This window comes from Oculina patagonica, chromosome 8 (genome assembly GCF_052425735.1).
Source record: "Oculina patagonica isolate OP01 chromosome 8, crgOcupat, whole genome shotgun sequence".
Classification (NCBI taxonomy): domain Eukaryota; kingdom Metazoa; phylum Cnidaria; class Anthozoa; order Scleractinia; family Oculinidae; genus Oculina; species Oculina patagonica.
Genome location: NC_135765.1, coordinates 19603465 through 19618813, shown reverse-complemented (window position 1 = coordinate 19618813; position 15349 = coordinate 19603465). Strand labels below are relative to the sequence as shown.

Below are 15349 nucleotides of genomic sequence, written 5' to 3'. Positions count from 1 at the left end.
CTTTTTTAAAAAAATCTGTCGGCAGGGTCTAGTGAGATAAGATACGATATAAAGATAAGATAAGATAAGATAAGATAAGATAAAGAAACGCGGCGGTTTTTTTAAATTGAAAATTTGTATAGAGTAGAGTAGTTTTTTTAAAGTTAATAGCCTCCAAAGGTTGAAAAAAGGCTATCTTTGATCTTTTTTGACGTTGCCATTTTTATGATTTTTTTTATTTTATTTTCTATACATTTTTTCAGTTTTCTCAAGATTAGAATCCTAGTTGTGATAGAGTGCCAAAGACGGGGATGTTTTAACCATAGTTTTAAAGAATAAATCTTTGTTCGCTGCGTGGCACTTCTAACTGTCAATATTGCGAAAAAAAGTGTATTGTAAGTGCCAAAAAGTTCATTATAAACCAAACGTTTCGGGCTTAGCCCTTCATCAGTGGTGAATTGGTCGTAAATGAAACGACCGTTAAAAATACGCCACGAGAGTATGTATTTAAAGTCATGTCTCTAGCACGCGCGCGCGCGAGAACCTCAATAGAAACGGAATTCTAAGTTGAGGCCGCGCGGATGGCAGGTGCCAAGTTGGAAAATTAAGCGCATCTCCTGCCGCTTTTACTTTTACTTTTTACTCATTTACTGCATCTCCTGTCGTCGCTGCCCTGCCATTTACATCGGCGAAACCGGGCGCACTCTAAGGGAACGTTTTGGGGAACATCTAAGAAGCATTACCAAGAGTGCGCCTGGCCTCCCCGTCGCAGAGCATTTCAGCTCAAACGGACACAGCTCAGCGGACGCACAGGTCCGCAGCGTCAAGCTCTGCGGCGGTAACAAGCAAAGAAAGCGGCAGGAGATGCGCTTAATTTTCCAACTTGGCACCTGCCATCCGCGCGGCCTCAACTTAGAATTCCGTTTCTATTGAGGTTCTCGCGCGCGCGCGTGCTAGAGACATGACTTTAAATACATACTCTCGTGGCGTATTTTTAACGGTCGTTTCATTTACGACCAATTCACCACTGATGAAGGGCTAAGCCCGAAACGTTTGGTTTATAATGAACTTTTTGGCACTTACAATACACTTTTTTTCGCAATATTGACATGTTTTAACCATTACTAGCCTTCTTAAACTGTAACGTCCGATGTTGCCTAGACCCTGAGAAAGGCAGTGCCTTTCAAATATTGGCATTGCTTCAAAAGCATAGAATTCACTTCCGGATACCATACGTTGTATGAAGTCACTTAAAGATGAAATAAAGTAATAACTTAAAGAAATAACTTAAAGATGAAATAAAGTAATCTATCTATTGACATTATGTTCCCTCAGCTTCAAGTTTTTATTTGTTGATTCCTGATCAGTCTGGCAACATTTGCACCCAGTAACCTTGTTAATCAACGATTTATTACAGGACTTTGTGAATAAGAAAAGAAAAAAGATTTTACAAATTCTTTGTTTATAGAGATTTACAAGCTTTCCGATTGGCCTGTTTTAGCTGTTTTTGGCTCCGCAGGATTTTTTTGTTATTTTTTCTCAGCTTTTAGTCATCAGTCATGTAATTAATGAGATGGTTTACTACTGCCATTTGCCCGGATTACTTTTTGTTTCGTAATGGTGACGATTATTGATAATTTACACTTCTTTAGTCCCATGGTTGGTGTGGTTGGTGACGTGACAAACAATCCTATTCTAAAATTCAATTGAATTTCGGCTTGCTCGGGCCTTAAAGTTGAAGTCACAGAAAACGAACCGCAGCGCACTAGTTTCAACTGGTCGCTATGCGATATTAAACTAAAAAGTAAAAATCGCTGGAAGACCACTTTCACCCTGCATGCTTTGCGGCCGTTTCCTTCTTGTTTTGATTATATGTTCGGCATATAATCAGTGATCGCTTCGAATTCAGCAATCTTCTCCTAACACGAGAATGTGTCTTTGCGTCCTTGAGTCAAAATAATAATTCAGTAGTTCGAGTATCTGGAGTATTCAAGAAAGCGTCATTATCTGTGCCGGCTAAGAGTTCAATTTCATGTATGAAATATTCATCAGAGCGCAATACAAACAGGACGGATTTAAATGGTAGGATCCCTATTTTTTGCCAGCCTATATATCACATCATTTATTTCGAGAGATGTTCATCTTTGCATTCCATCAAAGTCTCCTGAAGTACTTCACGCCAGTAAGACACAGGAATATGGCTGCACGGGGGGACTCCCATATTATACTGAGCGGGGATGTAAGGACCAATCTGACCGTGGCTCAACGACAGGCACTGGTGGCGTGCTGACTACTGAGTTACAGATTTACGCTCGCAACTTTGCTGTCTATGTTATAAACCAAGTTTATTCCAATAAAAAACTTGTTTATTTTACTATTATTCTCTTATTTACTCAAACACAGATGAAATCATTTGAATGAGACGTTTGGTAAACATACCAATTGATCTTTATAGTGCCTTGTTTATAGTGCACAGAGTTTTTTGCTCAGTATACTTGACTGAGAGCAGATTTGTTCTTCTACATCGATCATCTATCTACAAACATTTGATCAAAACATGTACCGGCCTAACATGTTTCAGCAAGTTCAGCAGGATCAAGGTCATGCTTTGCTTTCATGAGCTTAAGAAGCTATAAAGGTCCGGTTATAAGCCTTATACAACTTCGTAAGGGGTTTTGTGTGGGCTTATAAGCAGAGGGTCTCATATCCGGGAGGACCGTTCCAGCGGAATAAAAAAAGGTGAAACGAGCCACGGGAGTGTTGATCGAAATACGTTTTTAAGTTAAAAACGCACAATAAAGCAACATGTAGCCCTGTTCAGTACTGTCATGCGGCAGAGGGGGGCTTATAATAGGGAAGTATTTTTTGTTTCCTGGTAGATGGGCCCATAACGGGGGGGGGGGGGGGGAATTAAATGGTATATCTCATCTTTGTAAATTTTCTATCCAATGTAAGCGTTCATGAGCACACAAAATTAGCAAAGTTCACGGATCACAAACTGAACGTCTGGTTCCTCAGTCATCAGCACCTGCAGTATTTGGACTGTTGAAATATTTCAGGAAATGATTGATCAAATTATCCATATCATCAGCATGCGGACTTCTGAAAGTGTAAGTACTGGAACGACTTGTGTTTACCACTAAAACAGCGTCCAAATACATTCCTTTCCTAAAAAACAAACAAAGTAAGAACGTAATGTGAGCTACCCCAGCAATAAGCAGATTATATAACTTTTTGACAAGGTACAAATCTTTAACAAATGATGAATCATTCTCTTGCCTGTGTAATTCTATTTACTCATTTTTTAATATTACTGTTAATATTATTATAATTATTTTATTTCATTTGTATTCCTTAAAAGTAAGTTACTTGTTGTGTTATTAAAACTGAAATCTTCAGGTGGAAGATAAAGTTAATAAAGTTATCAGTTAATGAACCAGAATAAATAGACTAGCTCGCTACAAGTTTCCCTGTAGCTAAGTGGTTAGAGCATCCGTCCGATGTGCGGATGTTACATGGGTTCAATTCCCGCCTGGGACTCAAATTTCTTCATCCTCTCTTGCTATGTCTCATCATACTAGGGTCCCATGCGTGTTACAACAAAAAATTACATCTTTCCAGCTTTCCTAGCTTAGTTTATGGTAACCAGCATGACAGACACCCTAGAGAGCATAGGCGTACGGGCAATTTTTTGCCAGGGGGGGCGGTGAGACATTTGCCCAAAAAAATCGCAAGTTGCCCAAATTTTTACGAAGCAGTCAAGAAGAAATAAGGGTCATACGATGAACTAACATAGGCTTTCAAATGAAGTGAAAAATTGTTACATAATAATCTATCGTATGAGCTCATAAAATACGTTAAAATAAATAGCTGTCTGACTCTCTACCATTTCGACGGCCGAAGATGTCAGCAATACGATCCATGCCACTGTTGACTACAAATTTGGAATATGCCTTTTTAATGCTAATAAGTGCGATGACAAGTAATAATTTAGGCCAAGTAAAAAAACAAATGTTTCTCTTTCGGATTTCTATAAAAGAGAGAACAAGCGGGCTCATTTTTTGTTATTTTTTTATTATTATTATTATTTTGTTGCATTCCGTACCTGTGTTGTTCGAATATCGATGTTTCATCCTCCATTGTCAAATTCTTAGGCCAGAAAATAAATCCTGCAAGGTAATTGACCTATCCAGTACGGACCTAGCGTAACACGGGTTTAATGTTTTTTGTTATTTCCAACTTTTCCAAAAACAAATAATAAAAAAAGAGAGGCGGCCCCAAAAAATGAAGCGGGTGGGGACAAAAACAGTTGTTTTGTTTTTTTACTTGGCCATACTGAAACGTTGTCGTCCCATCAGGTGCTGCGGAGGTAAGTTTTCAATCTGCGCAACGCACTGAATGATCGTTCTGCAGAACACGATGTAGCAGGTTTCACTGCATGGATATGAACCACGTAAGGAAACTCTGAAAACTTATCAAATAGATCATTCCCTTGCATTGTCTCCAGCATTTCTGAAACAGTTATGTAGCCTAATCCACGTACACAACGAAAACTCGCGCACATTTTTTGCTCGGCTTCCAGAATCTCGCCGTCGATTTTGTAAAATTTAGCAACACGGAGAAGCTTTTTTTATTAGGTGTTTAACTGTGACAGATATTTGCAGTACAGTGCCCAACAGTAAAAAAAAAACTACAAATATGTATATCAACAAATGGTCCCTTTCACTACTAACCAGAAACTCATCAGGTGCTAAGCAACCAATGTCTCATGTGAATTTAGTTAACTGGCTTTAACACGCCGTCTTCAGGTTAAAATAGAAAATATCTATCTCTTCGAAAAAAACTTCTTAAAAAACGGCTTTGCCCAAATTTTCCCTTGCTGCCCAAAAAACCTGAGTCGCCCAAAATTTGGGGGGGCTGCAGCCCCCCCTGCCCCCCCGGCCCGTACGCCTATGCTAGAGAGCGTTAAAGGCAAAGAGACGAACAAAAGAACGAACGAACAAACGAACAAACAAGCAAAGAAGTCAAATAAACAAGCAAAGGGGTAAAATAAGTAATCTGGCCGTTTACGAGTTTGAATTTACTTTTGTCTGCCGTTCAAAACAACTCCTGGTACAAAATCGTTCACATGGAAATGAATTGGCTTTGCAGTAAGTTTGTTGGTCCATGTGAGCGGGGATCACATAACCTTCAAATGAAAAGTTTTGTGCCAGGCATCGTTTTGAAACAGAGTCAAATGGCAACTCGGGTTTGGCCTGCTGAAGGGGTGGGGGTGGGGGGGGGGACTAATAGAGAGGACAGCGTATTTTGATAACACTTAACCACAGGGATTAAAATGTAAAATTCTCATTACTATCATAAAAAGAGTTAAACTCGGGTGAAACGAGGATGAGAGTTAATGACAGCTGACTCTTATGAGAGTTTTCGTCAACTCTCATCGACTATCATCAACTGGGGCCAAACGAGAACGAGAGTCCATCAAACTCTTATCGACTCTCATGAAAAATTTGAGCACGTTCAAAGTCGATGAGAGCGCATGAGAGTCGATGAAAGTGCATGAGAGTTAGAGTTTGAACTCTCATAAACTCTCATCCACGTTTGGCCCGGGCTTTAAGGCCGTGGCAAACGATAACAAATTATGTCTGCAACAAATGTTGTGCGCACGGGCAAACATGGAAACATTTGTGCCCGCAACAATATGTCCTCGTTTGCTGCCACCTTTAGGGGTGTTATGCGGTTATAGAGAGAGAAAGAACATGGAGAGGCGATTAATGGCGTTTAGATTTGCAAATGAGGAACACAAAAGAAGTAAACAAACCTTAAGCTGGAAGCTTTCTTTATTTGAGAATATGCCAGACCGAGCAAAGGAGGAGCGTCAAGATTTCCAGATGAAAAAACCATCAGTCCTTGTGAATTGAAGGCCAGTCTGACAGCAGCCTTAGGAAGCTTTGGCCCTGAGGAAACATATCCGTCGAAAATCCTTGAGAATTCTTTTAACCAGTTAGTTGCTGCATAGCGCACAATGTCTTGTTTCACCACTTGACTATGAGATCTTTCCTGAACACGGGAGCTCTGCAGACAAAGGAAAACTTGTCAGATTGTTTAGCTTTTTTGTGGCAGCGTAATTAAATGCTACAGATGCCTTTCTCTGGCCATCGTCTGAAAATAAATTGCCGCCAAACTCTCAAAAACTCACTTAAACATACAAACAAACATTACTTTCTACTTTGAGGCAGGTATCTTAATATTTCGTTTGGTACACGAGCAGGAAAAGATGGAGGTAAGGTAGAGTAGTTCAGGCTTTCCGTTTTTTGTGTTCTTTGCTTTCTTTTTCTATCACTATTTTGTGTTTTTGGCCTTTCTAGTCACGCGTTTGAAATTTTACCGCTTCAACGTTGAGAAAAGTGGACAAAACTGGTAGGGAAGGTCAAATTTTTCTTCTATTTTGAAAGTACATCTCTGGTCCAATTCATCCCAACGTGCTCATTTGGGGAAACTTTTTAAGACGTTTTCGTTCTTTATTAGCTGATTATGAAAATAAACTTCTGTTGTGAAACTTAAAAGTGATGATTTCACCGCTTTTCACGGGTTAGCAGACAGTGAATTAAAAAATCAGCTGTTTAAGAACTAGGGCAGCTCAGCATGATATATAACAACTGCAGTTTTTAGAATCAGCTTTTGTAGTTGTCATAAAGTTACCGGAATATTCGTGGCATCTTATACTACCTTTTTTAAACAAGTTTTTAATATCCTCCAGACTAAAAAAAACTAAAACGAAACTTACCGCATTAAAAGAAGCCTTGACGTTTTTTACCAGTTCGTCCTCTGCAATGGAAGTTAGCACAAATGGCGGAAAAGAATCTTGAATAACTCTGCGGAGCATGTTTTCTTTTATCTCCTGGCCATACTCAATGTAGTACCGTTTGGCTACGATATTAATCATCTCCTGATGCTGTATACAAAAAAGGCGATCGAACAAAAACAAAAAAATAAAACAAAAACAAAATAAATAAATAAATAAATGTAACAAAACAAAACAAAAGTATGTTTTATTGTACCTACATTTCTTACATTTTGCCGATAAAATATATTTTAAAAAATGAGGTTAAAAATACGGTGGTTTCAAAGGGACATAGATTTCCCCTCTCCTTTTTTTTCACTTGCGACTTAGCTGCTACTTACTTGCGACTTAGCTGCGAGTTACTTGCGAATTACTTCGACTTACTTGCGACTTAGCTGCCCGGTTACCAAGCTAAGCCATGTGAGTCTAAGGCCAGGCTTTCACTCTTAAAGCAAACGTACGAGCGGAAAAAATAAACCATACGCGCAGTAAATCAGAGAAATAACTAGTTAATAAAGTAATTTTCTCTATCTAGACATTTTGAAGACCAATTTATGTTTAAAAAGATCACCAGACTTGTTAAATTGATCGCAAACCAAACTTAAAGACAGCAATAAAAATAGTACTGAGCTTTTTTTACGATTAATAATGCGATCTCTGGTACAGTAAGCTCAAGATTAAAGTAATATTTGATTATTTCATCGCGTATTCGTGCATTGTCTCCTATTGCAGGGGAGTAAGTCGGAATCACTGCTGCCAACGTAGAGCACATTAAAATGAAAGTAAAAATAGTGAGAAACTATACATTTTAATATTTTAAAGTTCTTCCTCCTGAGAGTCCATGTTGTTTCTCGGCAATGTAGCCTGGACCTGTCGAATCAGATGGCTTAGCTGGGTAACCGGGCAGCTAACTCGCAAGTAAGTCGCAAGTAACTCGCAAGTAACTCGCAAGTAAGTCGCAAGTAAGTCGCAAGTAAGTCGCAAGTCGCAGCTAAGTCGCAAGTAAGTAGCAGCTAAGTCGCAAGTGAAAAAAAAAAAAAGGAGAAGGAAAATCGATGTCCCTTTGAAACCACCGTAGAAACCACCGTATAAAAAGCTGTTAAAATGCCACTAAACGTTTTCTGTCTATTTGATCATCCAAAATAACTGATTTCTTAAACTTGTTGATTTCTCAGAACACAATATTTTTGCGGTAAGCGCTTGATCGGATGATTTGCAAAAAACACTAGGAATCCTCACTTTCAGTAGGAAGAGTGAAATAAATATCAAGACTGTCAGGGGAGGTGTAAGCAAATCTCTGGCTCGCCTCGTACCTCACAGATATATTCCTCGACGCGGATTCCTCCCAAAATCTGATGGTAGATTAAGTCAATGGCCACATTATCACTGCTGAGATTGTCTGTGGGCGCAAACAAATCTTTACGGAAGAACAAGTGCCAGTCGTTAGGATCGCTTAGCTTTTTCGAGCATGCGTACTGCTCAGCTAAAGAGACAGCATCCAAGACACTTTCCTTTCCACAACCCCAGTTGGAAACCTACAGGAAAAACAAACATTCAACATACGGTGATAATCTGGCCACATAACAGTGGTTGAAACATACAGAAAATCAACACACATGTCCCGATTGCCTTGTGGACTACCATCAGGAGGCAATCTTCGTAGAATTTTCGCGGGAAGTTCGAAGGCAACTGTGGGGTTGAACATTACTTTTATTGCTTAGATTTAATTGTATTAAAATGGAAGTGAGCTCAGAATCAAATTCTTCTTTTTACTTCAGGAGAAACGTAATTGAGCTTATGGCTGCTATGGGTTGTATTGATCATTAGAGAGATCGCGAAAGAGCGGTGAAAATCGTGTTCATAGACTAAATAATAAACTTTAACATCTGTCATAGATATTGAAGTGATTAACGTTTTATGCACATTAACAACCTCTACCAATTAAATAAAAAACCTTGGCTATATTTAATTTTAAATATTAATCTACCTGATTAAGAGCTTCGATGAAAATGGAAAATCCAAAGATATCCCTTAGTCCCAGTTTGTTTTTAATTAACTGGCACAGTTCAGCACAGGTTACTGCGGGATCCACTTCAAATGTCTTGGTTGTACCGTCCATGAATATGACTGGCAGGTTGAGCGATGATTGCGTTTTGACGGCCTGTCAATCAAATAATCAGAGAAAAAGTAACTGATGTATGTAATCAATAATCAATCGATAAGCTGGAACAGCAAAAAGAAATTCAATAGTCAAAATACATGATAATAATGACTGAAAAGAAAAAATGTGGTATAAAACGTTACTTGAAAAGTTTAATTCTTTTTCAACTCGTTTTGAAATGGGGGAACTGAAGTGGAAGGCGCGGAATTGGGATAAGTGTTGAATTTAAACTATAAATTTGTGGACGTACATCAAAATACACGTAGTGGAAGCTTATTCGAAAAACATTTTTTTTTGTACAATATTAAACATTTTCGCTTGTAGAATTTTGAAATGTTAAGCTAAAAAAACAATTGAAACTTAGAAAACGCCGAACGTTTCTCACTTCAACTCATCTCCAGGGTGAGGCCTGAAGATCATATTTGCAATCGTAAAGAACCGTATGAATGAATGACGGTATTTATATAGCGCATTTCCATATGCTCAATGCGCTTTACAACACTTTGCGGGGGACTTATGACAGACTGCAATTAAGCAGTTTACAACGAATGAGGATTTATTTTTACAGATGCCCCCAATGTAATTTCGGAACAAGACCAGGCCACAACACCGGGAACTCCCTGCCCTACTCTTTGCGATAAGTGTGTGGGTTCTTTAACGTCCCCTGCTGTCTATAACCGTGAAGATGCAAGAGACGGGACCTACGGTTTATCGTCCTTATCCGAGAAGTATCTTACCGTTTAGCACTAAACTGGTTGTACACTAAATACGTGATTAAAATCGCGATAAACAAAATTTGACCAAGGAAAAGTAAATGCGAAGAACTTTTCTTGACCAAATAACTACGCCCTGGATGGAAGTATTAAGGCGAATTATTGTAGCACCGACATATACAAAAAAATTGAACTTGCTTGCCTCTATCTCAATAGTTGTAGGAGGCTGTCTTCTGCAACCCACTTGAAGAGTTCTTTGAAGAATCTTGCTGCAATAATCTCCGAATTCACCAGGACCCACCTTTAGAAAATTCCTGACGTAATTCAGTAGCTGAAAAAGGCAAACACATGGACTGGGATCAGTGTTAGCTTGCAACACACACAAAACAAATTGTTATCATGAAGAAAATAAACGAAATATAATACACAGTAATGTATTACCTGATCTGATGGTGGGAAAACACCAACACAGAGAGCCAATAGGATCCAACCACGCGCGTAACTTGTTTGAGAACTGTTGTTAACAAGTTGACGGCAAATTTGGCAATATATTTCATCCCTGTTTTTTCATAAAAATGAAGAAAATGATTTTTAGTAGAGATTAGCCATAAATGACATAATTTAAAGATCAGTGACCCAGCTGAAGTGGTAGAGAATTTTTTCTTTTTAAAAATACGCTTATTCAATCGAATGAACAATACACGTCAGTGATGATAATTATAAAATGATTAAAAGATACCCTGAATAGTTACAATTCGAGACAAACGTCATTGGGACACTGGAAAAGCGCCCAGTGACAAATCCTTTCGAGTCCAGTGAGAAGCAATTGTTCAGTACTCCTAACCCCTCCCCCCCCCCCAAAAAAAAAAAATTATGTTGGTATATTGTTGCACAATGGGGGAATTAAGACTATCCTCATTTTTCGTCAAAACTGACGTCCCAAGACTTTTGTCGCGGAATGTAGCTTTCGTTTGATCGAATATTAAAGGATTCCATCTGTGAGTCAAGGATTACTCGACTAGCTAAGGAGAGGGTTAATCTATGCAGGCAAGGTTTAACCGAAACAAACATACAAAAAAATAAATAAACAAACAAGCAGTAACAATAACAAGAAAACGACCATTAAGCGGTCTTAAAAATGTGAGATATATTTATACAATAAAATATCCTCGCCTTAGTGCCGGTCTACGTATCCCAAAAGAGGTGATAAACTGCACTTTCTCGACGTTTGTTGTGGGACGATTCATAATGACCAGCGGTGGAACATCGTGTGACGTCAGAGATATATCCTGGGCCTGATAAAACATCAATACTTATCAGTATTAATAAACTATGTCACAACAACAACAACATAAGCCGAGAAATAAAAAATGACGCTCACTGTAAAACAAAACAAAACGACTATATACAGAGTAAGATAAATTGCTGCTTGGCTTTTACTGATTCTAAATTGATTCTAAAAGGTGTTTTTCGAACCGTTGGTTTGGAAGGGCAGTGGCCATAAGGTCAGCGCAATAGACTCCGGATCGACCGGCCATGGTTCGTCCTCTGGCAGTATAGGGTTAATGTGTTGCGTTCTCTGGGAAAACGCTTTTATCTCACAATGTCTTACTCCTTTTAAGAAGGTACAGGCGATCTGCAAGGGAACCTGACCTGACGAAATGTTGCTGGCTAGCATGTGATGGACTAACATCCCATCCAGGCGTAGTGGTTATACTCCAAGTCGCCCACTGGTATGGAAACTGAGATAAACTCTGGCAGCAGTGTGGCGCCTGTAGCCCGAGTGCAAGTTTAGCTTGAGCTTATCAGTTGCTCATTTTGTTTGGTACACACATGCCGTAGAAGCTTTTTTTCTCTTGCCCGGAGGCCATCTTTTCGTGCTCTAGACGTTTTGAGCGAATGGGTTTCTATTAGAGAGGGGGTCTTGTTTCAAGCAATAAATCGATAAGCTGGGGGAACTATTCAAGGGGAGAGAGAGAGCTTTTACGGTATGTAAGATTCTTTTTAAGAAACCAGTTAAGAGCTACAGATGCACTTTATACTTCACTTCTTACCTTTTCAGTGACAACTTTTCTCTTGAACGTAGTGCCTGATGTATAAGCTTTGTTGCTCGGCCTTGTAATCTCTGTTATTTCTGAAATCTTTTAACATGAGTGCAAAATGATTTCTTGTGTAGAGGCATTATATCATTAGTTGTTTAACCACTGGGGTGTGACTTTTCGACAAAACTTTTTGAAAACAAACATTCATTCCGATGACAATTTTTAAGTTCCCCAAACTTTCCATGGTGTCCTGGAACAAACGCTGCTTGCCATAGCAAAACTGACGATATCTTAATTAACTATTTTGCGCAAAGTTGATTTTCTCAAAACCTTTCCAGAACTTTTAACCTATTTTCTTATTGTTATTATGTCGAACAGTGGGTAAAGATGATATTCGATAAAACGAGCAAGGCTAATCCAGGTGGAATTGTGCGTGGACCACAATTTGTGAAATATCTTCATTTAACAGATGCTGTAACTGTCACTTTACTCTCACGATTGAAGCCAGAGAGGTCTAAAAGTACAGTAAATCTCGTTTATAAAGCTATTCTCTTTAAGCAAATGAAAGACCATCACAGTAATGTACTCAACTTAGGCAGTTGAGAAAAGCAAGCCTGTAAAAAAAATTCAGGCTTGAACGGGAATCGAACCCATGATCTCTGCGATACTAGTGCAGCGCTCTTACCAACTTAACTAACTGAGCTATCAAGCCAACTGGGAGGTGGTCACTTGTGAGTTCGTAATATACCCGTGGATGGAGAAGTAGTACAAATAGTGCAAATAGTACAAATATATGAATTTCATATATTCATTTCAAAGCTATTTTCGTTCCCAGATATCTCATTTCTCAGGACTTGCTTTGCCTGTCACTTTTCTGACCAGCAAACACGTGACCTGATGACTTCGCCGACAAGAGATCTAGAAACAAATATTTATAAAGCATGTAATCTTAAATACCTCATTATCTTCCTCGTCGAGTTTTGGCTCTGGCATGTCCCTCATGAACCGCAGTATAGCGACAGAAATTGCACAGGCCGCCTTAAGAGAAAAACGGAACAAATCAGTAGAGCATGGAATGTTATTCGAAAATACTAAAATTGCAGCCAGGTTTCGCGAGAAAAATATTTTAACCAGGTTTAAAACTGGTTTCAGAAAAAGTAAACAAACAAAATGCATTTCGTTCGAGAAGCTTCGTTCTTCATCGATCGATGTGTGATAAAGTGAAGAATATAACGGAATACGAAAACGTTAATCTGTAGACCTACAGTTTCTAAGACCGAAAGAGGGAAATACAATGCAAAAATCATGACATAGACAGGTCAACGCCAGCGCCTTACTTTCATTGATCAGATGTAAGTGGTGAGTGGGCATGCTGGGAAGCGCCCGGCGTTTTTATAAATTTGGATGAACAGACAGTTAAAATGTCGACACCGCTAACCATGATTTTATCCAACAGGGCCCAGTTGTTCAAAGGGTGGATAACGCTATCCAACGGATAAATCGCTATCCAGTGGATGTGGGTAGGGGCCCCCCCCGGGGGCGGGGGGAGGTAGTGGAACCGCGATGTTTATTCGTTTTATAGGCGCGAACGGCACCCATGATGTAGGTACATAGAGTCAGTTCACAGATATGGAGAATGTGCCTCTGGTTCGTGCCTGCCTACGTGATTGTCTTTATGTCAGCCTAAAATGCAACAGAACATTTCTGCCCGTGTACGTCTACCGCGGCATTTCCGGTTGAACTGGTTGGAGAAACTGATTATTTTTTGGTGGACAGAAGTAAAACTAGTATTTTACATGGACAGGAAAAAACCCAACAACAACTTCAGGCAGTCTACCACAATCAACCACTACTTTTTTCACTTTCCTTTATTAAACAGCTGTTTAAAAAAGCTTAAAGGATATTTTCGCAATTTTTGGCTAAAACAGAAGGTGACATCAGGCTACAAGAGCTATATTCCCGCTTTTTTCATTCTCGACGCAAGACTGACTTGTAAAATAAACAAAGCGGAGGTCTGGGGAAGAGAATGCGCTATTTTTACCTTCCACGCATGCTCAACAGTACACACACAGCTGTACTAAGTATTACAGACTCATAATAAGCGTTGGTTGGTTTCCCGAATACATGGTGTGAAAATATTTGATCTGTCGATCGTGTATTCAGATAATTATTAATTAACTGAATTGTAATTTTTATTCTTCTTGTGTAAATATGACATTGGACTAATCTTTGAAACTTCCCACTTGACTTGTTTGAAAATAATCCCGGTTATTTTATTTAGTTGAGCTAAATCGAAGTTTTGAAGAAAAATTTTCTGGAATGAACCATTAAAACGAAAGAATTCCAAACGCTTTACAGAACAATGATCAAGTTAGAGATGCTAAATTTATTCAGGAATTAACGTTTCTGACTACAATGACAAGATTTGCTTCAATGATCATGTTGACGTGAGCAAGGTCAGGGTTTTCAACTTTTTTAGTTTATAAGATTGTATGGTGCAAGTAAGTGGTTTAATTTTACTGCCAGGAGTATGAACCATGATTAAAGAAACTATAAAAAACTCATCCCTACTTTACCTTTCGATCTTCAACTTTGTCGCTACTCAGTAGTGAAGACATCAGTGGCACCCTTGTGAACTGGAAATGTTCTCCATTTTGAAAATTACTTTTAGCAAAACTGGAGAAGTCAAAGCTGGACAAATTATCAGGCTCTTGGATGTTCTGCTTAATACAAAAAAATAAAGCGAGAAAAATGAAGACAATTTTAAAATTGACGTCATTTGCATTAGCTTCTTAACAGCAATTTACAAAATCGTTCATTCATAGCAAATTAAGTCGATTGTAAACATTACGATACGAAATATACGTTCCACATTAAAACTAACTGTTTTATATATTCGTACCTTTCCGTTAAGTTCCATTCTGCTTGTAAACGGATCTGTTGTTACTGTTTTAGACAAAGGGAAGTGACAACGTTTCAAGTAGTAAATGCTATACGAAAAACGTAATTTAATTAAATGTTCGACCCTTTTAAATAAGTTTAAAGCACACCAAATAGGTATTGATCCAGATATCGTTTTCGCTAGCAGCTGACATGTTGTTTCAGTGTGAAATGACAACATTCGTTTGAAAACATTTTTTTTGTATAAAGAACAGTTATTATGCCACATGATTTAGCAACAGAATTTGTACCGTGGTTTCTTCCGTTTGAGTTTCTGGAATCGATCAAAGACCACTTAGTCCACTGTAGTAGTTGAACAGTTCTCAACAAAATCCATTGGTCTTTTTTAAATCAATAAAACGGTTTAGGAAAATGCCAAGTCGATTTAAATTTACACACAGTCAGTGCCATTGTGAGTGGCAACTGTGATGATGAATACTAAAAGTTCCGTAATGTCTGTATATTAACACGATTGCTTACCTGTACGGGATGAAGTTATTACATGAACCACAGCCACAGTTTGGACTGGGTAAGCTTTAACTGATCACTGCGTACAGCAGTGACCTAGACGTGCCAGTACAAGCTATCTGTATACTTAGAGCTTGTTTGTAGTTCACGAAAGCTGACCACGATATGTTTGCTTCAGTGCTTCAGCAATCATGCAGAACAGAAA

At 38.7% G+C, this 15349-nt stretch overlaps 1 protein-coding gene across 2 annotated transcripts; it reads right to left on the bottom strand.

Annotated features, from left to right (window-relative positions):
- Positions 1-2323: 2323 nt before the first annotated feature.
- On the bottom strand, positions 2324-14682 carry LOC144662283 (myosin-VIIa-like). Of its 2 annotated transcripts, none has more exons than XM_078523064.1 (12): positions 14639-14682; positions 14313-14459; positions 12694-12774; positions 11749-11835; positions 10868-10989; positions 10136-10253; positions 9897-10025; positions 8808-8981; positions 8134-8355; positions 6764-6931; positions 5798-6051; positions 2324-3147 (listed from the first exon to the last, which is right to left on the bottom strand). In XM_078523064.1, exons 1-12 carry the CDS (start codon positions 14654-14656, stop codon positions 2994-2996), a joined length of 1674 nt encoding a protein of 557 aa, XP_078379190.1. In that variant the 5' UTR covers positions 14657-14682; the 3' UTR covers positions 2324-2993. The 2 variants fall into 2 exon arrangements, with proteins under 2 accessions (XP_078379190.1, XP_078379191.1); XM_078523065.1 differs by having other exon boundaries at positions 14313-14456.
- Positions 14683-15349: the final 667 nt, after the last annotated feature.